At 46.0% G+C, this 22164-nt stretch overlaps 3 protein-coding genes across 3 annotated transcripts; 2 read left to right on the top strand and 1 right to left on the bottom strand.

Moving 5' to 3' along the window:
• Positions 1-3325: 3325 nt before the first annotated feature.
• Positions 3326-4020, top strand: cldn35 (claudin 35). Its single transcript, XM_072448280.1, has one exon. The coding sequence runs from the start codon at positions 3331-3333 to the stop codon at positions 4018-4020; it is 690 nt and encodes a 229-aa protein (XP_072304381.1). The 5' UTR covers positions 3326-3330.
• A 1108-nt stretch (positions 4021-5128) lies between these two features.
• On the bottom strand, positions 5129-10144 carry airim (AFG2 interacting ribosome maturation factor). The gene is made up of 4 exons (XM_072448282.1): positions 9753-10144; positions 8537-8710; positions 6303-6421; positions 5129-5349 (listed from the first exon to the last, which is right to left on the bottom strand). The coding sequence occupies exons 1-4, from the start codon at positions 10019-10021 to the stop codon at positions 5309-5311; spliced, it is 603 nt and encodes a 200-aa protein (XP_072304383.1). The 5' UTR covers positions 10022-10144; the 3' UTR covers positions 5129-5308.
• Positions 10145-10225: 81 nt separating this feature from the next.
• On the top strand, positions 10226-18589 carry cdca8 (cell division cycle associated 8). Its single transcript, XM_072447206.1, has 11 exons — positions 10226-10311; positions 10567-10659; positions 11252-11386; positions 12222-12262; positions 12324-12396; positions 12719-12777; positions 13786-13865; positions 15704-15802; positions 17732-17861; positions 17960-18046; positions 18117-18589. The coding sequence occupies exons 2-11, from the start codon at positions 10569-10571 to the stop codon at positions 18150-18152; spliced, it is 831 nt and encodes a 276-aa protein (XP_072303307.1). The 5' UTR covers positions 10226-10311; positions 10567-10568; the 3' UTR covers positions 18153-18589.
• The last annotated feature ends 3575 nt before the right edge of the window (positions 18590-22164 follow it).

Below are 22164 nucleotides of genomic sequence, written 5' to 3'. Positions count from 1 at the left end.
GACCACCAGAAACCAAGAAGGAGGAGAAAGACCACCAGAAACCAAGAAGGAGGAGAAAGACCACCAGAAACGAAGAAGGAGGAGGAGAAAGACCACCAGAAACCAAGAAGGAGGAGAAAGACCACCAGAAACGAAGGAGGAGAAAGACCACCAGAAACGAAGAAGGAGGAGGAGAAAGACCACCAGAAACCAAGAAGGAGGAGAAAGACCACCAGAAACCAAGAAGGAGGAGAAAGACCACCAGAAACGAAGGAGGAGAAAGACCACCAGAAACGAAGGAGGAGAAAGACCACCAGAAACGAAGGAGGAGAAAGACCACCAGAAACCAAGAAGGAGGAGAAAGACCACCAGAAACCAAGAAGGAGGAGAAAGACCACCAGAAACCAAGAAGGAGGAGAAAGACCACCAGAAACCAAGAAGGAGGAGAAAGACCACCAGAAACCAAGAAGGAGGAGAAAGACCACCAGAAACCAAGAAGGAGGAGAAAGACCACCAGAAACCAAGGAGGAGAAAGACCACCAGAAACGAAGGAGGAGAAAGACCACCAGAAACCAAGAAGGAGGAGAAAGACCACCAGAAACCAAGAAGGAGGAGAAAGACCACCAGAAACCAAGAAGGAGGAGAAAGACCACCAGAAACCAAGAAGGAGGAGAAAGACCACCAGAAACCAAGAAGGAGGAGAAAGACCGCCAGAAACCAAGAAGGAGGAGAAAGACCACCAGAAACCAAGAAGGAGGAGAAAGACCACCAGAAACCAAGAAGGAGGAGAAAGACCACCAGAAACGAAGAAGGAGGAGGAGAAAGACCACCAGAAACCAAGAAGGAGGAGAAAGACCACCAGAAACGAAGGAGGAGAAAGACCACCAGAAACCAAGAAGGAGGAGAAAGACCACCAGAAACCAAGAAGGAGGAGAAAGACCACCAGAAACCAAGAAGGAGGAGAAAGACCGCCAGAAACCAAGAAGGAGGAGAAAGACCACCAGAAACCAAGAAGGAGGAGAAAGACCACCAGAAACCAAGAAGGAGGAGAAAGACCACCAGAAACCAAGAAGGAGGAGAAAGACCACCAGAAACGAAGAAGGAGGAGGAGAAAGACCACCAGAAACCAAGAAGGAGGAGAAAGACCACCAGAAACCAAGAAGGAGGAGAAAGACCACCAGAAACCAAGAAGGAGGAGAAAGACCACCAGAAACGAAGGAGGAGAAAGACCACCAGAAACGAAGGAGGAGAAAGACCACCAGAAACGAAGGAGGAGAAAGACCACCAGAAACGAAGGAGGAGAAAGACCACCAGAAACGAAGGAGGAGGAGAAAGACCACCAGAAACCAAGAAGGAGAAAGACCACCAGAAACCAAGAAGGAGGAGAAAGACCACCAGAAACCAAGAAGGAGGAGAAAGACCACCAGAAACCAAGAAGGAGGAGGAGAAAGACCACCAGAAACGAAGGAGGAGGAGAAAGACCACCAGAAACGAAGGAGGAGAAAGACCACCAGAAACCAAGAAGGAGGAGAAAGACCACCAGAAACCAAGAAGGAGGAGAAAGACCACCAGAAACCAAGAAGGAGGAGAAAGACCACCAGAAACCAAGAAGGAGGAGAAAGACCACCAGAAACCAAGAAGGAGGAGAAAGACCACCAGAAACCAAGAAGGAGGAGAAAGACCACCAGAAACCAAGAAGGAGGAGAAAGACCACCAGAAACGAAGGAGGAGAAAGACCACCAGAAACCAAGAAGGAGGAGGAGAAAGACCACCAGAAACCAAGAAGGAGGAGAAAGACCACCAGAAACCAAGAAGGAGGAGGAGAAAGACCACCAGAAACCAAGAAGGAGGAGGAGAAAGACCACCAGAAACGAAGGAGGAGAAAGACCACCAGAAACCAAGAAGGAGGAGAAAGACCACCAGAAACCAAGAAGGAGGAGAAAGACCACCAGAAACCAAGAAGGAGGAGGAGAAAGACCACCAGAAGCGGAGGAGGAGGAGGAGGAGGACCACCTTTTACGCTCAACAGTTGGGTCAGAAACGAAGGAGGAGGAGAAACGAGCGGGAGGAGAAGGAGCAAACATCACTCCGTTTTGAATGAATTTGTGCTTTTTTGACCGTTTTTGTGAGGAATCTGTGGATTTAAAAGACTTTGAACCGTGTTTTGATTTCAATTTTTTCAACTTTTCACTTCGAGGCAGCGAACGAGAAGATTTCCTCCACAAAATCTGATGGAAAAGTACAATATTTTGCTTGGGAAAATGGTTTAAAACCCTTTTCGGTGATTTAATTCAAATTTTTTACGTACTTTACATTTTTTAAACGCTTTTTTCCGTTTTTGCTTCTCAACAATAAAAAGTGTTATTTTTCAATTTTATTTCAAACGTCGCGTAGATTTATAATTGCTGTTTAAATATGAGTCACTTTGTACATTTAAGATGATTTTTCCCGTCCCGGTGCTGAACCCGAACACACTTTGACAGATATTGTGATTTTAACTCTACATCGTTGCGTTCTGTCGCGGCTCTTTTCTCGCCCGATCGTCTCGCGTTACCGACACCCGAGCCGCGGTGTCCCTTACGCCGAGCGTCGACCGGGCCCCGGGACCGGACCCGGGCTCAGATCCGCTTTCAGACCGTCCGGCGAGCACAGGACGAGCACACGGGCCGCTCGGCGCTCCCACGCATCGCTATGGCGCGCTCAATTATTCAACTCAGAGATGAGGACGAGCGGGAGAAAGTGTGACGGGCTCTGAGCGACGGAGAGAGCGCGTTTCGGGGCAAAATGGATCGCGACAAGTCGGAGTTGGCCGCACGACGTTAGAACCGGACAGATCTCGGACGCTTCTGGACCTCGATTTCATTTGTCTCGTCGTCGTTTTCGCGCAGACGAATTTGAACGTTTGACTTTCTTGAAGGGAATTGACTGAAAACACGTTGAAAACACATGTTTCTGACAAAAAAACGCGTGGATTTACAAGAACGACGCCTCCAGACTGCGATTACCGGAGGCGCTGTCGATACGTGAAGCCTTTGGGAGATTGTACTTTCTCGCTTCAGGACTTTGGGAGCTCTGAGGTTCTTTACGGCGTCACAAAGTTCTGGAATGTTCAAATCCTTTCAGTCGGAACAAAGAAAGGAGCCGCGGTGCGTTTGAGCGCGCGGCGATGTAACGGACACTCCTCTGGTCACTCTGGTGGTCACTCGATACAGCGGCTTCATTATTCATCAGGAATATCCAGTTTCTCTTTCGGAGCGACACATTTCTGGCCCAAACAAACGTCCATCTTCGAAGGCTCAGATTTCGTTTGCGTGAAAACTCTTGGCTCACTTTGACCTGATTTGCGTCGTCATGGTGAACACGGGGATGCAGCTCATCAGCTTCACCTGCGCCGTCACCGGGTGGATCATGGCCATCGCCGTCACGGCTCTACCGCAGTGGAAGGTCTCGGCGTTCATCGGGCCCAACCTCCTCACGTCCGAGATCAAGTGGGAGGGCATCTGGATGAACTGCGTGTACCAGACCACGGGCCACATGCAGTGCAAGACCTACGACTCCATGCTGGCCCTGCCGCCCGACCTCCAGGCCGCCCGGGCGCTCATGTGCATCGCCATCTTCATGGGCTGGCTGTCGTGCACCGTCTCCTGCTGCGGCATGAAGTGCACCACGTGCGCCGGCGACGACCGGCGGGCCAAGGCGGGCATCGCGCTCTCCGGCGGCGTGCTCTTCATCCTGACCGGCCTGTGCGTGCTGGTGCCCGTGTCGTGGACGGCGAACACGGTCGTGCAGGACTTCTACAACCCCAACGTCCCCGTGATGCACAAGCGCGAGCTGGGCCAGGCCATCTACCTGGGCTGGGCGTCGGCCGTCATCCTGATGATCAGCGGCGCCGTCCTGAGCAGCACGTGTCCCGCCATCGAGAAGGGCGGGCGCTACAGGCGGGGCTACGCCGGCAGGAGCTTCGCCAATTCGCCGCCGACGATTCCCGACGTGTCCAAGCCGATCATGACCAACAGCGTCCCGCTAAAGGAGTACGTCTGAGGCGCGTTACGTTACACCACTTCCTGTTTCACAATTCAAACGCCTTTCATCGCGATCTTGTGGCCGGTTTGTGTTCAGTGTGACTAGTGGCCACTCGGCGGTACTGCAGGTCCAGACTTTTCTCTCTCGTTCACGGCCACTTTTCATCAAACATGACTCATCACTTTCTCTTTCTGCGCTTTAAGTGTTTTACAAGACACGTTTTAATGAGTTATTGAATATTTTCCTGTTTGAAAAATGGGGCTCATGGGTGACATAGTTATTAACAATGTAAAACTAGATATTACATATTTGTACGGGGGAAAAGTACTCAAAAGTTGAATAAAACACGACAAGACGATCAAAGGTTTGAACTTGAGCTGAAAAAGCTGTTTCTACGACGACGGAAGGATTTATTAGCGTTTATGATCTGAAAATCGCTCTTCGTCAGTCGAACACGTGCAGTTTGTTTAATGTCGCTCTGATGCGTTCCTCTGCTCGCTGCAGTACCACCAACTGGCCACTAGTTCAACTCACAACAGGTTTAACCCGGATATTTCAGATCCACGAGGTTAAACTAAAGATCCATCATGTTATTCATGATCTGTCTCCAAAACATATAAACCGCTATTAAAACATTATTTATTTATTCATCCAGAGTTTTAAATGTGTTTTGTACATTACAAACATCATTGAACTCTTCATATTTCTAATTTTCAAAAGATCTAGGGGTAAAAATCGATGGGTAATCGAAGGGTTAAATACAGCTCTCTGATTGGTTGTCTGCATTTATCTTTCCCGCCTTAAAATGTCATGAAATCAAAGTTATATTATTATTGTCAACACCGTCTCGGCCTTTTTGAAAAAACATTTCTCACCTGTATTTTATTTATAATGTGGTTTTCCAGTGTTTAATGAAGAATGAATGTATTTCTCCTTCTCTTATTGTGAAACTTTGTGCCTGAACAAGTCGTATTCATCACAAGCAACGTATTTATTCATTTATTTATTCATTCTGTGGCTTTTATGATGGCACGTGCTGTGATATTGCAGTGTTATTTGGCATTATTTAAAAAGTATTATATATTTTCGGGTCGATATCTGTGCAATAAACAGTTTAATAAAGAACGTGAGCAGATTGTCTTTCCTTACATTGATTTATTGACACGTTTATTCATCTAAAATGTGAAGATTGTGTTTGTGAGATGTGTGAAGTCGTGCTCAAAATGCCCCGTTCCACCTGCTGATGTCACGAAGTGTCTTTAAAGTCCAGGCGTTTCCACACGTTTCGCTTCCGTCGACCTCGTCTTCATCGCTCATCCGTGAAGAAGGACGCTCTGCACAGCGCGTCTACGGATCACACGGGAGTCGCCGTTAGTTACGCCTGAACTCGCCTGAACGCCATCGATACGAAAACGGAACGTTCTTCTGCGGCAAATCACACGACAAGACGATAAAACGTGAAACGAGCGCCACATTTCACCGTTAAAAGCCGTAAATGTTCTTCTGTAGTTTGTTTTAATACACTTTACACGACTCACTTGTTTAAATGTCATTCATAAAACATAAAAGCTTGTCATTTATACCATATTATAACACATTATAACTAAGTAAAGTAACTAGTAATGTGTAACTAATGATTAATAACAAGAAAAGCGCAACATTAAACAGTTAAAAGCAGTAAATGTTCCTCTGTAGTTACTTTACACGACTCGCTGGTTTAAATGTCATTCATAAAACATAAAAGCTTGACGTTTATTCATTTATAACATACTATAATCTTTAGTAGTTTGTGTTTTACTTCAGTTAAAATGTCATTCATCAAACATAAAAGCATGTTATTTATTCATTCATACAATACTACAAATAAAGTAATCCCAAAGTAAAGTAACTAAAGTCTAACTAATGACGTTTTCCATAATAATTCCATTAAAATATCTCACTAACTTAAGAAATTCAAGCTATTTTTCCCCCAAAATGAATTCCAGGGCTGTAATTCTTTAATCGTTCAGTCAATAAATCAGTAAAATGCCTGATTTATGAGTTGAATAATGATTTTATAGGATTTATATGGACCAGAACGGAAAGATAAGAGAGATTTATGAATGAATCGTGAATTTATTCTGCATTTTATTTACAAAACCTCAATGAACTTTGATAGATTTTGACACTTTTTGCTCATAACTTCGACTCATACGACGGATCGCACAGGACACGCCTCTGATCTCACGTTTCATATTCACGTGTCGCCGCAGAACTCGCTGCAACGTCACGGTAACGGGAGGAACACGACGCGCTCGTACCCGTGATCTCGTCCTCCGCTTTAGGAGAGTTCAGGGATTTCCATCGTTCCGGAGCCGATTCCATCTGAGCGAAGTCGTCCGGCCTCAGAGTCGACAACAGAGTCTTTCTCTTTATGAATCTGTGAAGAAAATGCTAAAGGAAAATCAACCTTCACTGGACGACACAGGGATTATTCATATACCGATTTTTTGTCAATAGTGTTGGCCGGGGTGCGACTTATACTCCAGAGCGACTTATATGTGATATTATTCGTTATTTTCACACTGACGACCACAAGAGGGCGCTCTAGGCTCTAAGATAAGATAAGATAATCCTTTATTGTCCACACATGGGAAAATTCCATTGTTGCAACGCAGTAGATACAGAGGAAAAGGACAGATGACTAATAGAATAATAAAAAAACACACTTAATAGAAGAACACTTATAGACAAAATCTCCTATTTCCCAAGTAGTGATAGAGGGGAAAAATAAATTAAGATAAAAATATTAATAATAAAAATATAAAATAAACAGCTAGCGTAAGACAAGATAATACTAATACTAATAATAATAATAATGGAAAAATAAACACTCTATTCTCATCAGTTATATGCACATGAATTTGACACCATTGCGTGTGAGCACGACAGTAATTTCACATGAATATGATGGTATTGCACATATCTAAGCGACGCAGAAGAAGAATCTGCACTTCCTCTTCCTCTGGAGTTTGTGGAGTTGTTTAGAAGTGACACAGAGGAAGAAGAATTCAGTGGATTTAGTGATTTGGGGTAAAACTGATGCTTTGCTAAACTTGTTAGCATGTTCTTTATGCTATAGTTATCTGAATAACTGTTCATATGTTACGTTAACATACCAGACACTTACCACAGTTCTGTCTGTGCCTCATGTAGCTGAAGCTGTTAGCGTTAGCATACGTCATGTAGCTGAAGGTGTTAGCGTTAGCATACGTCATGTAGCTGAAGGTGTTAGCGTTAGCATATGTCATGTAGCTGAAGGTGTTAGCGTTAGCATACGTCATGTAGCTGAAGGTGTTAGCGTTAGCATACGTCATGTAGCTGAAGGTGTTAGCGTTAGCATACGTCATGTAGCTGAAGGTGTTAGCGTTAGCATACGTCATGTAGCTGAAGGTGTTAGCGTTAGCATACGTCATGTAGCTGAAGGTGTTAGCGTTAGCATACGTCATGTAGCTGAAGGTGTTAGCGTTAGCATACGTCATGTAGCTGAAGGTGTTAGCGTTAGCATACGTCATGTAGCTGAAGGTGTTAGCGTTAGCATACGTCATGTAGCTGAAGGTGTTAGCGTTAGCATACGTCATGTAGCTGAAGGTGTTAGCGTTAGCATACGTCATGTAGCTGAAGGTGTTAGCGTTAGCATACGTACACCTATTCACCATGTTCTCTAGTCTGTTATTATTTTAAACTGCATTTCAAGAGGAAAAGTCTGTTCTTGGTCTTGGGTTTCATCAAATGCAACTTATATATGTTTTTTCTTCTCTATTATGCATTTTTTGGCTGGTGCGGCTTATGGTCCGGAAAATACGGTATTTTAGAATTGTGCTGTAATCTGATGTCTAATAAAAGTGATTTGTCAAATGAAAGTATTTATGTTTTTCACGTCCAAACTTTTGTCCCACCGCTTTTCCTTTTCGTCACAACTGTAAAATTGCTGCCGCGTCATGTATAAAACTAACAACATTACAATACAAATGTGTCATTTATGTGTTAGGAAATGTCACAAAAGATTAAGCCTCAATTGATCCATTTTATTAGAAATGTCGCTTTTATTTGTCAAAAAAAGCTCATAAAAATAGCCTGGACTTAAATAATGCAATTAACACTTAATACAACACAACAAAAACAGTAAAAATGTCTTCCTCCAAAGTCTTTTTTATTTGTATTCTTTACCTTATAGCCTATTGTTATTTTTTATCCTATAGTAGATTTATTTATTTTCTCTTTTGTATATTATGTTTTATCATTGTTTTATGTTGCACCGAATCACCAAAGCAACTTCCTGTTTGTGACTTCTGTATCAAATAAACCTTTTCTCATTCTGAACTCTAAACTCTATACTCTGAACTCTAACCTCTGAACTCTAACCTCTGAACTCTAACCTCTGAACTCTAACCTCTGAACTCTAACCTCTGAACTCTAACCTCTGAGCCATCACTCACAGAAAGGCTGACTCCCTCTCACGTTGCACCTTCAGCGTTGGCTCTGTGAAGGATACTCTCGTCTGAAGTGTCGGTCAGCGTCCTGGAGCCACTGCATCATGTCGGCGACGGACGGAGCGGCGGGCGAACGCTCGGTCAGAGCCGCGAGGTCCAGAGCCGCGTGATGGTGGATCTGAAACACCGAAGCCACCTGGGAACTGACGGCGTCTCGCAGCGACTGCAGAGACGAGCTGCGGGAGACGAGGACGATCTGGTAAAGATGTCTGCTAATGACGACGCGCTACATTCTGTTTAAAGAAGGAAAGCTGAAACGTCTCTACATGTTTCAACCATCAAGATTCACCCACAGATTTGAATAAATGAAAATAATGTGTTCTGCCTTGTACCTTCAGATTGAAAATGACAACTGAATGGAAGTTGAACTGTCTCGGGGGAAAAAACAACAACACATTGTACATATTTAAACATTTACTTGAAATTTTGTATATTTTTTTGCCTTGTAATTGTAATTAGATGCATTTTAATTATTTATGTTTTAATTTATTTTAATTGGATACATTTTATCTATTTTAATTTTAACATTTTAAACCAACAACAATATATTGTTGTTGATTGTTCATTTATTCATTCACTTTATGTCTTTATTAAATTTACTATTAATCGTGTAATTATATTTAACAAACCAGATGCATTGTTTCTAGTGCTAAAGCAAAAAGGCTCATTTCCAACTATATTGAATTAGTTTAGTAGTTTAAAATTACACAAAGAGAAAGCAATAAGCTCAGTAAAACACATAAGCAAACAAGGCAATATTCAACATATAAAAACAAAAACTAACCGATGCAAAACTAATACAAAATATGAGAAAATTAGATAAAAAAGTGGGGAGAAAGTGTGGATGGTTAAAATAAAGTGTATTCTGTGATGTAAAAGTAATAGTTTGGTCAGTGTGTTTGTTAAAATATTATTGAACTAACATTATCAGCACCCAAAAATATGATATAAATGATTCATAATAGGTATAATATTTGAATTTTTCAGATATTTTTTATTTGTTTCTTTAAGTCATAGTTTTGGGCAAACTTTATGTTCATTTTAATACAAGAAACACTGAATTACAGCCCAATTCTTTACTAGATAAAGAGTTTTATATTGCGTTTATAAAGCAAATTAAAGCAATGAATCATAATAGTCAAATATAAAGCGTGATAAACACAAGCACGTGCATAAATACAGACAGTTGTACTTCGGAGTGACGTTAGTTCCACTCACAGTTTCTCGTGGAGTTTGACCATGACCGTGTCCGCGGCGTGATGCAGTTTGAACCGCAGTTTGTCCTCCAGATCCGGGAACATTTTGAGCGGCGTTTTGGACAAATCCACTTTGGACAGCGCCACAAACTGCTCCGCCAGGTTCCCCAACGACACCATCAGCGGATCGCACTCCCGCAGCACCTCGCGCCACGTCTTTTGGCTATTTTCAACGCACTGGAAAGCTTTCCTGAGTGCTTGGTGCAGCGGCGCTAATCCCATCTGCGACATGTTTATGATTAGCTACAAAAAACATACAAAAACCACGTTATTCTTGTCATTTTCTATAGTTTTCTCGCTTTCCACGTTCCTGCCATGTTGTGTCGGCTCCACTTCCGTCGCATTTCCGTAAACAACAAAATCCCCGGACTGTGATTGGTGCAGAGTCGAGTTTACGTGACGTGAGGAAAACGTCTCTCGTCATTGGCTGTTGTTGCTGTTGTAGATTTGAAATTCGCTCCGCGCAGAGTGAAGCAGACGCGGCTGAAAACGGAAGAAAAGAAGACAAAACGCAAAGAAAGGTAGATCGGTTTAACTCAGTGCACATCACAAGAAATGTATAAGCAAGTTTACGTATCAAATGACGTGTTTATGCTTTTAAATAACAATGGATTTTACTGGAATGTGCGAACGCCAGCCGCAGCTAGTTAGCATTAGCAACGTAAACGCGAGTGTGACATCAACGGTGTTTTTGCAGAATTTTGACCATTTTATGAAACTAAATTGTGTTTTTATTTGTGCTTTACGGTGGATTGTATTTGTGTGTCTGTTTTCAGCCATGGCTCCCAGGAAGCGGACAACAAAGCGGCCGAAAGACAACCCAAAGACGGCCAAACTCGAAGCGTTTCTCGAAGATTTTGATAGCGAGGGTAAGATTGATAAATACATGAATATATAAACTGTTTGGTGAACAATTTATGTTAGGATTTGTTTTTAGTTTGAGGATAACAACAAACACACAGAGCGATGCTGGGGAAAAGTATTGTTGTTTTTATTATTATTTGTTTTATTTATTCTAACTACTATTATTATTATTTTTGTCGTTCTGTTGATTTATGTTATACCCAATAAAAAGTTAATTTAGCCAAATTTCTACATTTGTTTGTTTTGATAAAAAGGCTCTCAATTCCCACATTGAGTGACTTTATAGTTAACCGCAAAATAAACTACTTTCTTGCTGTCGATTTTTAGTTTTTTATATTTTTATTGGGGCTGTTGTCCAAATTAATTTATTGAAAGGCATTTTAAGGACAACAGTGTGAAAGAAGAAGAGCGATCTGGACAGTTTAATCTGACTTTGACATGAACGATGGTCAAGTTAAGTTGAAGGTGCTAATGCTGTACATTTCCAAGAAAAGCCGAAGCCAAGACGCTCTTCATGATAAATGTTTTTACGTGATGGTTTGAGTCGAAATTTTTTGTGATGAATCTGATCTAAACTGAGCTATTGTCTGTTTCCAGTGAAGACGCGTCTGGTGCAGATCAAGGAGAGGATGAACCAGCTGCTGAAGGACGTGGACAACGAGTACAACATGGCCCTGATCAAACTGCCCAAAGCCATCAGACAACTCAACTGGATCGAATACTACGGCGGCAGTGAGTCCCCACGCGCCTGGGTCCACGCCCAAGAGACGCCGGAGAGCCCTACATTCTATTATCACCCTGTGGTTATTGTTCTGGAGAGGATTATACAGCAAACAGTTCTTGCATTTGACCCAGACGAGGCTGAAGCGACGCTTTTTCATAAAATACTCAATTATTTACACATTTTCCGCATCATGTTTATGCAATTGTGGCCCATATTTAAGCCTTAAATGTCTTATCTGAGCTCGTGGCACGTTTTGGAAGCTGTAAACACCAGTTGACAATTATTCATTTATTACTGCACTTTCCGCACTATAAGGCGCACTTAAAAGCCTTTAATTTTCTCAAGACGACGGCGCACCGTATAATTCAGTGTGCTTACATATGGATTAATCCTGGTTGTGTTTACTGACCTCGGAGCGATTTTGTGTGGCACACGTTTCGTTTGGACCGTTCATCGATTATCCTGGTGCAGCTTTAATATCTAGTATAATTTGTTGCTAAAACGATTTAAATGTCGCACAAATACATTTTCAAACACATTCCTGATGCACTGTTCAATGATTATCTGAAAATAAATCGAAAATGCAAACAATATCGAGAAAAAAACGCTCAATTTGAATATTTAGTGCGTCGTTTATGATAAGAAATGCTGATGTTCCTTCCAAATAAGTGTTTAGAAAGTGATATTTCTGAACTTTAGTGGGTCGTTTCAACACGTTTCTGTCACGTCTAATACAGAGTGAAAATCATGATCAGAAAACTCAAACGACACATTTTGGTCAATATTTGCATCACGTTTAGATGTTTCTGCAGATTTAACCGTGTGTTTTCCTTTTCACTGTAGAAGAAGAAAAGCCCAAATCTCCAGAAGTGGACGTGGTGAAGGTGAGAGTTCTATTCTTATATTTAGAGTTCTAAATATGTGAATTCTGTGGTTGTTTTGCAGAGAGAGGAGCAGGCGGCCATCGTGGAGAGCGTGGTGGCCGAGGATCACACGGTGCTTCTGCGCTCACAGAAAGGTGAGATTCTCTGTTGATCCGTATCCATGGAGATGAAGCTCGAGGGTTTAAACGAGCAGGAAGAGGATCAAGAGATAAATAAAGACGAGCTGTTATTTCTATTAAATAATTACATTTCTTGAATATGAGAACTGCAAACAAGACAAGCTCCAATGTAACACTATTTTTTCTCCTGTTATTTTTAATTTTGATGTATTTATCTGAATATTTACTGGAAAAGAAACATTGATTTACTTGCTTCATTCATTAAAGTTCAGAAAAGGCCAGATTTACAAACGTTGTTCTCATAAATGACAGATTCGTCTCGACTTTATTTTCACAGCTTCAAAGAAAAAGGCCGGCTCCAGTTCAGAGGACGAGACTCCGAGCACCACACGAAAGGTCAAGATCAACTCTGCTCTCTCTCTCTGCTCACTCCCCGCTCACTCTCTCTGCTCACTCTCTCTCTGCTCACTCTCTCTCTGCTCACTCTCTGCTCGCTCTCTCTGCTCGCTCTCTCTGCTCACTCTCTCTCTGCTCTCTGCTCACTCTCTCTGCTCACTCTCTCTCTGCTCACTCTCTCTCTGCTCTCTCTGCTCACTCTCTCTGCTCACTCTCTCTGCTCACTCTCTGCTCGCTCTCTCTGCTCGCTCTCTCTGCTCGCTCTCTCTGCTCACTCTCTCTCTGCTCTCTCTGCTCACTCTCTCTGCTCACTCTCTCTGCTCACTCTCTGCTCGCTCTCTCTGCTCGCTCTCTCTGCTCGCTCTCTCTGCTCACTCTCTCTCTGCTCTCTCTGCTCACTCTCTCTGCTCACTCTCTGCTCGCTCTCTCTGCTCGCTCTCTCTGCTCGCTCTCTCTGCTCGCTCTCTCTGCTCTCTCTGCTCACTCTCTCTCTGCTCACTCTCTCTGCTCACTCTCTCTGCTCACTCTCTGCTCGCTCTCTCTGCTCGCTCTCTCTGCTCGCTCTCTCTGCTCGCTCTCTCTGCTCACTCTCTCTCTGCTCTCTCTGCTCACTCTCTCTCTGCTCACTCTCTCTGCTCACTCTCTCTGCTCACTCTCTGCTCGCTCTCTCTGCTCGCTCTCTCTGCTCACTCTCTCTCTGCTCTCTCTGCTCACTCTCTCTCTGCTCTCTCTGCTCACTCTCTCTCTGCTCTCTCTGCTCACTCTCTCTCTGCTCACTCGCTCTGCTCCCTCTCTCTGCTCTCTCTCTGCTCTCTCTGCTCACTCTCTTTCTGCTCACCCGCTCTGCTCCCTCTCTCTGCTCTCTCTCTGCTCTCTCTGCTCACTCTCTCTCTGCTCACTCGCTCTGCTCCCTCTCTCTGCTCTCTCTCTGCTCACTCTTCGCTCACACTCCGCTCACTCTCTGGACAGACTCTGCAGCTGGTCATTGACATGTTTGTTGTTTTTCAGATGAGAGCGACTAAGAAACCTCCAACGTCCAAACGAGCCAAAGCCCAGTCAGTGAACAAGCTGAACTCCACCATCCGCAGGTGATGGACCGGGTGAAACCGCACCTTTAACCGGGTGAAACCGCACCTTTAACCTGGTGAAACCGCACCTTTAACCGGGTGAAACCGCACCTTTAACCGGGTGAAACCGCACCTTTAACCGGGTGAAACCGCACCTTTAACCGGGTGAAACCGCTCCTTTAACCGAGTGAAACCGCACCTTTAACCGAGTGAAACCGCACCTTTAACCGAGTGAAACCGCTCCTTTAACCGAGTGAAACCGCTCCTTTAAGCGGGTGAAACCGCACCTTTAACCGAGTGAAACCGCACCTTTGTGAAACCGCACCTTTAACCGGGTGAAACCGCATCTTTGTGAAACCGCACCTTTGTGAAACCGCACCTTTAACCGGGTGAAACTGCACCTTTAACCTGGTGAAACCGCACCTTTAACCTGGTGAAACCGCACCTTTAACCGGGTGAAACCGCACCTTTAACCGGGTGAAACCGCACCTTTAACGGGGTGAAACCGCACCTTTAACCGAGTGAAACCGCACCTTTAACCGGGTGAAACCGCACCTTTAACCGGGTGAAACCGCACCTTTAACGGGGTGAAACCGCACCTTTAACGGGGTGAAACCGCACCTTTAACGGGGTGAAACCGCACCTTTAACCGGGTGAAACTGCACCTTTAACCGGGTGAAACTGCACCTTTAAGCGGGTGAAACTGCACCTTTAAGCGGGTGAAACCGCACCTTTAACGGGGTGAAACCGCACCTTTAACGGGGTGAAACCGCACCTTTAACGGGGTGAAACCGCACCTTTAACCGGGTGAAACTGCACCTTTAACCGGGTGAAACTGCACCTTTAACCGGGTGAAACTGCACCTTTAACCGGGTGAAACCGCACCTTTAACCGGGTGAAACCGCACCTTTAACCGGGTGAAACCGCACCTTTAACCGGGTGAAACCGCACCTTTGTGAAACCGCACCTTTAACCGGGTGAAACCGCTCCTTTAACCGAGTGAAACCGCACCTTTAACCGAGTGAAACCGCACCTTTAAGCGGGTGAAACCGCACCTTTAAGCGGGTGAAACCGCACCTTTAACCGGGTGAAACCGCACCTTTGTGAAACCGCACCTTTAACCGGGTGAAACCGCTCCTTTAACCGAGTGAAACCGCACCTTTAACCTGGTGAAACCGCACCTTTAACCTGGTGAAACTGCACCTTTAACCGGGTGAAACTGCACCTTTAACCGGGTGAAACCGCACCTTTGTGAAACCGCACCTTTAACCGGGTGAAACCGCACCTTTAACCGGGTGAAACCGCACCTTTGTGAAACCGCACCTTTAACCGGGTGAAACCGCTCCTTTAACCGAGTGAAACCGCACCTTTAAGCGGGTGAAACCGCACCTTTAACCGGGTGAAACCGCACCTTTGTGAAACCGCACCTTTAACCGGGTGAAACCGCACCTTTGTGAAACCGCACCTTTAACCGGGTGAAACCGCTCCTTTAACCGAGTGAAACCGCACCTTTAACCGAGTGAAACCGCACCTTTAACCGAGTGAAACCGCACCTTTGTGAAACCGCACCTTTAACCGGGTGAAACCGCACCTTTGTGAAACCGCACCTTTAACCGGGTGAAACCGCTCCTTTAACCGAGTGAAACCGCACCTTTAACCGAGTGAAACCGCACCTTTAACCGAGTGAAACCGCACCTTTAACCGGGTGAAACCGCTCCTTTAACCGAGTGAAACCGCTCCTTTAACCGAGTGAAACCGCTCCTTTAACCGTTTTGAGAGAATCAGTTTTCATGGTAAAGACTGTCCCACGTCTCGCTCTCACGTCGTGTCTGTTTCCTGGTGGTTGCCGTTGGTTACAGGTCAAACAGGAAGCCGATGGTGACTCCGGCCAGGAGCGCCATGGACATGTCTCTCATGATGGGCCCGACTCCCCTGGTCACGCCCCGCTTTGACCCCAGGTACGACCTTTGACCTTCCTCACGCACACATGTCCCGCTCTGGTCCTCACACTTGTCCCGCTCTGGTCCTCACGCACACTTGTCCCGCTCTGGTCCTCACGCACATTTGTCCCGCTCTTGTCCTCACTCACACTTGTCCCGCTCTGGTCCTCACATTTTTCCCGCTCTGGTCCTCACATTTGTCCCGCTCTGGTCCTCACATTTTTCCCGCTCTGGTCCTCACACTTGTCCCGCTCTGGTCCTCGCACTTGTCCCGCTCTGGTCCTCGCACTTGTCCCGCTCTGGTCCTCGCACTTGTCCCGCTCTGGTCCTCACACTTGTCCCGCTCTGGTCCTCACACTTGTCCCGCTCTGGTCCTCACATTTGTCCCGCTCTGGTCCTCACATTTGTCCCGCTCTGGTCCTCACATTTGTCCCGCTCTGGTCCTCACACTTGTCCCGCTCTGGTCCTCACACTTGTCCCGCTCTGGTCCTCACATTTGTCCCGCTCTGGTCCTCACACTTGTCCCGCTCTGGTCCTCACGCACACTTGTCCCGCTCTGGTCCTCACATTTGTCCCGCTCTGGTCCTCACACTTGTCCCGCTCTGGTCCTCACACTTGTCCCGCTCTGGTCCTCACACTTGTCCCGCTCTGGTCCTCACACTTGTCCCGCTCTGGTCCTCGCACTTGTCCCGCTCTGGTCCTCGCACTTGTCCCGCTCTGGTCCTCACATTTGTCCCGCTCTGGTCCTCACATTTGTCCCGCTCTGGTCCTCACACTTGTCCCGCTCTGGTCCTCACATTTGTCCCGCTCTGGTCCTCACATTTGTCCCGCTCTGGTCCTCACACTTGTCCCGCTCTGGTCCTCACATTTGTCCCGCTCTGGTCCTCACATTTGTCCCGCTCTGGTCCTCACATTTGTCCCGCTCTGGTCCTCACACTTGTCCCGCTCTGGTCCTCGCACTTGTCCCGCTCTGGTCCTCACATTTGTCCCGCTCTGGTCCTCACATTTGTCCCGCTCTGGTCCTCACATTTGTCCCGCTCTGGTCCTCACATTTGTCCCGCTCTGGTCCTCACACTTGTCCCGCTCTGGTCCTCGCACTTGTCCCGCTCTGGTCCTCGCACTTGTCCCGCTCTGGTCCTCGCACTTGTCCCGCTCTGGTCCTCACATTTGTCCCGCTCTGGTCCTCACATTTGTCCCGCTCTGGTCCTCACATTTGTCCCGCTCTGGTCCTCACATTTGTCCCGCTCTGGTCCTCACACTTGTCCCGCTCTGGTCCTCACACTTGTCCCGCTCTGGTCCTCGCACTTGTCCCGCTCTGGTCCTCGCACTTGTCCCGCTCTGGTCCTCGCACTTGTCCCGCTCTGGTCCTCGCACTTGTCCCGCTCTGGTCCTCACATTTGTCCCGCTCTGGTCCTCGCACTTGTCCCGCTCTGGTCCTCACATTTGTCCCGCTCTGGTCCTCACATTTGTCCCGCTCTGGTCCTCACATTTGTCCCGCTCTGGTCCTCACACTTGTCCCGCTCTGGTCCTCGCACTTGTCCCGCTCTGGTCCTCGCACTTGTCCCGCTCTGGTCCTCGCACTTGTCCCGCTCTGGTCCTCGCACTTGTCCCGCTCTGGTCCTCGCATTTGTCCCGCTCTGGTCCTCACATTTGTCCCGCTCTGGTCCTCACATTTGTCCCGCTCTGGTCCTCACATTTGTCCCGCTCTGGTCCTCACACTTGTCCCGCTCTGGTCCTCGCACTTGTCCCGCTCTGGTCCTCGCACTTGTCCCGCTCTGGTCCTCGCACTTGTCCCGCTCTGGTCCTCGCACTTGTCCCGCTCTGGTCCTCGCACTTGTCCCGCTCTGGTCCTCGCACTTGTCCCGCTCTGGTCCTCGCACTTGTCCCGCTCTGGTCCTCGCACTTGTCCCGCTCTGGTCCTCACATTTGTCCCGCTCTGGTCCTCAGACTTCCTAAGACTCCGGCCGTCAGAGTTCCCCGACACAAAGAGCGCGTCTACAGTATCTCAGTGAACGGCTCGCCCATCGCCGCGGGCAACACGGACATCGTCATCAACGTCCCCATCGGGAACGGAGAGGTTTGTCCTGCTCCGTGTGTGACTGTTGTGTGTTCTCGTGTTTTTGTTGTGTGTGTGTGTGTGTGTGTGTTTTTCATGTTGTGTGTCGTGTGTTGCAGAGTATCCAGTTGTTGTCGAGTCAGATGGATTCTTTGGATCTGTCGTTGCTCGATGAGTCGGCGCTGAGGAGCATTCGACAGCTGCAGGTTTTTGTTTCGGCACAAAATGGTATAAAAAAAATCTGTTTGTGGTGTTTAATCACACTTTTCTCCTCAGAATCGCCTCACGACTCTGTGTGGACCGTCAGAGTGACCCTCCTGACCCTCCGTCAGAGTGACCCTCCGTCAGAGTGACCCTAGAGTGACCCTCCTGACCCTGACCCTCCGTCAGAGTGACCCTCCTGACCCTCCGTCAGAGTGACCCTAGAGTGACCCTCCTGACCCTGACCCTCCGTCAGAGTGACCCTCCTGACTCTCCATCAGTGACTCTCCTGACCCTCCGTCAGAGTGACCCTCTTGACCCTCGTGTAAAAAAATATTTTTATTTGAACGTTTTATGTCATTTTCTGATTGTTTTTATGTTTTTAGAAACACACTTGTGAAAAACAATGAGAGTTTTGTACCGTGTAAATATAAATGCATCTGTTTTCTAATCCTTTTGTCCAAAACTCCCACAAACAACTTGTATTTGTCAACTTTGTTCATCTCAAATACTTTTGGAGTAAAACATGAGTAAAGCTCTGAACTGAACTCGTCTCTTTCCTTCATTTTGACTTCAGTCATTGTTTATTTGCTTTAGTGCACAGGTCAAACTGGTGGCCCGTGGGCCGAATCCGGCCCCCCAGACGTTTTAATCCGGCCTGCCGAATAATTTGATTTAGCGTTTTTATCACTAGAATTGCATATCCCACAATCCTTTGCAGCGCCCCTCCTCAGCGCTGCTGTGTGTGCTGCTGGTGCAAGTGCTGAAGGCTGAGAAATGCTGAAGAGCGTCGTGCACTTTACAGACACTTACACAGAAGTCTGAGCCAGGAAAGAGACGTGTGGTTTGGGAAACACGTGGAAGAAAGAAAGATGGTTTTGTGGGTGTTAGAGCTGTGCTAAAAGTGGAGCTAACAAGAAGATAACTTAACTTCTGTGAGGAAAACATCCAAACCAGTGTAAACTTGGACAGATCAGGAGCCACAGGTAAAAACAGGTCAGAGTGTAATAAAGTATAAACATGACAGTGTCCACACTAATGTCACCCTAAACCTCATTTGAGTCACTACATGAAGAGTTAATTCTCACTAAGCTTTAAGTATAAAAATGGTGATCCCATGTTGAGTTTGAGCAGAAACACGTCTGTGATATGAACATTTCACATCAGAAATCACATCAAAAGTCCATGTTCTGCTGCTGCATGAATACGGACTCAGTCTTTCACCTGCTGCACATTTGTGCAACAGTTTCCACATAAAACTATTATAAGGCTGTAAAGCTATTTCTCATATTCTTTTATTTTATATTATGTTCGGCCCTTGACCCAGAATGAGTTGGAGCATTATAGAATCAATACGGCAAAAAGAATGCCTCAGTCAACATATTTACTGAAGCTTTTATGGAGTTGGAAATGCATCAGAGGTTTCACTGCACGATGGACACGACATGAAGGTTTCTGATGGTGAGTCGTGATGTAAACGATTATTGACGTCTCCAAACAATCGTAAGAACTAAAAAATACTGTAATAGACTATTTTAGCAGCAAAATTAGGTGGTTTAATTTCAATCCATTAAAGATAAATACAAAGTACTGATTTTGTCACATTTACTCGTGTATGTCGTTCAGAACGTTCAGTTTCAGTCACAAACTTGAGAAATAATCGATAAATTATGTATTTTCTCACAATTATAAAACTAGAAGTTGACATTGTGACACCGCAGTTTGTGAGTCACATTCTTGTTGTAACGTAATGAAATCGTTGCAGATTGGATCCTTGGACAAAGAGCGTTTTTTGAAGCCTTAAAAATGTCTCCAAAAGTGAAAATATTCCCTTGACAATAACATTTTGTAAAATATAACTGAAAATATTAATCTAAACTGGATAAAAATAATACATTTGTTGAAATAACAGATGTTTAGATGTAATGTGTATTTTCAGTCACTAGATGGCGGTGTGTCTCTGCAGGTGTTTTCCCGCTTCCTTCTCGAGCTCCAGAATAAACCTCTTTCTCACTCAGTGTTTATTAAAGCTTCACTGTGTCACTTTGTGTCACTTTTCAGGCTCTGTCACTTGTTTTATTGTCTTTATGCAGATGGTACGTCTTTGCCTGAAATGTTCCGCAGTACGGCATTAAACGTCTGTCTAAACGTCCCTTTAACAAAGAAGAAGAAGGGCAAAAAGTGTGCGTTTTTCCTCCGGATTGAACCAAAAGTATTCATAATTTTACAGTTAGTTAATTGTAATATCGATCTAAAACAACTTAATCATAGAAACAGGTTCATTGACTTCCTGCTATTGTCTGCAGAAGTGATAAGCCCCGCCTCTAATAGTGGCATTTCGCCGTAACGAGCAGCAGATTCATCATTTACATGTTCCATTGTGGGAAAATGACCATGTGACATTTTAAAACTGACCTCGTGTCACTCTGAGGCTTCATTTGATCAAATAATCTCACAGGAAAGTACAGGAAAGGAAAGTGGGCGGGGATAGGGGGTAGGTGAAAACGAGCCTCAGCCGAGCCTCAGTGGCAGGACGAAACGGGATCAACTCAAATGTGCAAGAATCAATCCAAATACAACTCTGAGTGAAGGAAACACAAGGTTAACGCTCAGAATGTGTCCTTTAACTTTGTGACTTAAAGCAACAGTACGTCACTTTTTAGCCCAAAGATAGAATCAGATAAATGCTTTTTTTTTGTTGCTTTTTTGTCCCTTGAAAACGTGTAATGTTCGACTTCCGTTCCGTGAACATTCTGATGACAAAGCTTGATTCAAACTTGTATTTTTGCCGATGTCGGACGTCCCTTTTGCCCTTCATCTTCTTTGTTATCGTTTTCATGAGTGTTCTTGACCACAAGGGCGGCTCATCGCGGCTCTTTACCCACGGTTCAGCTTCATTAGCGCAGAGGAGCTCGTTAGAGGCGTCCCAGGACAGTGGAGAAGGACCGGGGCCCCTGACCTCTGACACGAACAGACGGACACGGAGCCAGAACCTTCCCCAAAGACGAGCTCGGAGCCAGAACCTTCCCCAAAGACGAGCTCGGAGCCAGAACCTTCCCCAAAGACGAGCTCGGAGCCAGAACCTTCTCAAAGATGAGCTCGGAGCCAGAACCTTCCACAAAGACGAGCTCGGGCCAGAACCTTCTCAAAGATGAGCTCGGCGCCAGAACCTTCTCAGAGACGAGCTCGGAGCCAGAACTTTCCACAAAGATGAGCTCGGAGCCAGAACCTTCTCAAAGATGAGCTCGGAGCCAGAACCTTCCACAAAGACGAGCTCGGGCCAGAACCTTCTCAAAGATGAGCTCGGCGCCAGAACCTTCTCAAAGACGAGCTCGGAGCCAGAACTTTCCACAAAGACGAGCTCGGAGCCAGAACCTTCCACAAAGACGAGCTCGGGCCAGAACCTTCTCAAAGATGAGCTCGGCGCCAGAACCTTCTCAAAGACGAGCTCGGAGCCAGAACTTTCCACAAAGATGAGCTCGGAGCCAGAACCTTCTCAAAGATGAGCTCGGAGCCAGAACCTTCCACAAAGACGAGCTCGGGCCAGAACCTTCTCAAAGATGAGCTCGGCGCCAGAACCTTCTCAAAGACGAGCTCGGAGCCAGAACTTTCCACAAAGACGAGCTCGGAGCCAAAACCTTCCACAAAGACGAGCTCGGAGCCAGAACCTTCTCAAAGACGAGCTCGGAGCCAGAACCTTCTCAAAGACGAGCTCGGAGCCAGAACCTTCCTCAAAGACGAGCTCGGAGCCAGAACCTTCCCCAAAGACGAGCTCGGAGCCAGAACCTTCTCAAAGATGAGCTCGGAGCCAGAACCTTCCACAAAGACGAGCTCGGGCCAGAACCTTCTCAAAGATGAGCTCGGCGCCAGAACCTTCTCAAAGACGAGCTCGGAGCCAGAACTTTCCACAAAGATGAGCTCGGAGCCAGAACCTTCTCAAAGATGAGCTCGGAGCCAGAACCTTCCACAAAGACGAGCTCGGGCCAGAACCTTCTCAAAGATGAGCTCGGAGCCAGAACTTTCCACAAAGACGAGCTCGGAGCCAGAACCTTCCACAAAGACGAGCTCGGAGCCAGAACCTTCTCAAAGACGAGCTCGGAGCCAGAACCTTCCTCAAAGACGA

Source organism: Eucyclogobius newberryi, unplaced genomic scaffold (assembly GCF_026437365.1).
Source record: "Eucyclogobius newberryi isolate DKJ021-1_F unplaced genomic scaffold, fEucNew1.0.hap1 SCAF_16, whole genome shotgun sequence".
Taxonomy (NCBI): Eukaryota; Metazoa; Chordata; class Actinopteri; order Gobiiformes; family Gobiidae; genus Eucyclogobius; species Eucyclogobius newberryi.
Note: the sequence above shows the minus strand (reverse complement) of the source record. Positions and strands in the feature narration are given on the sequence as shown.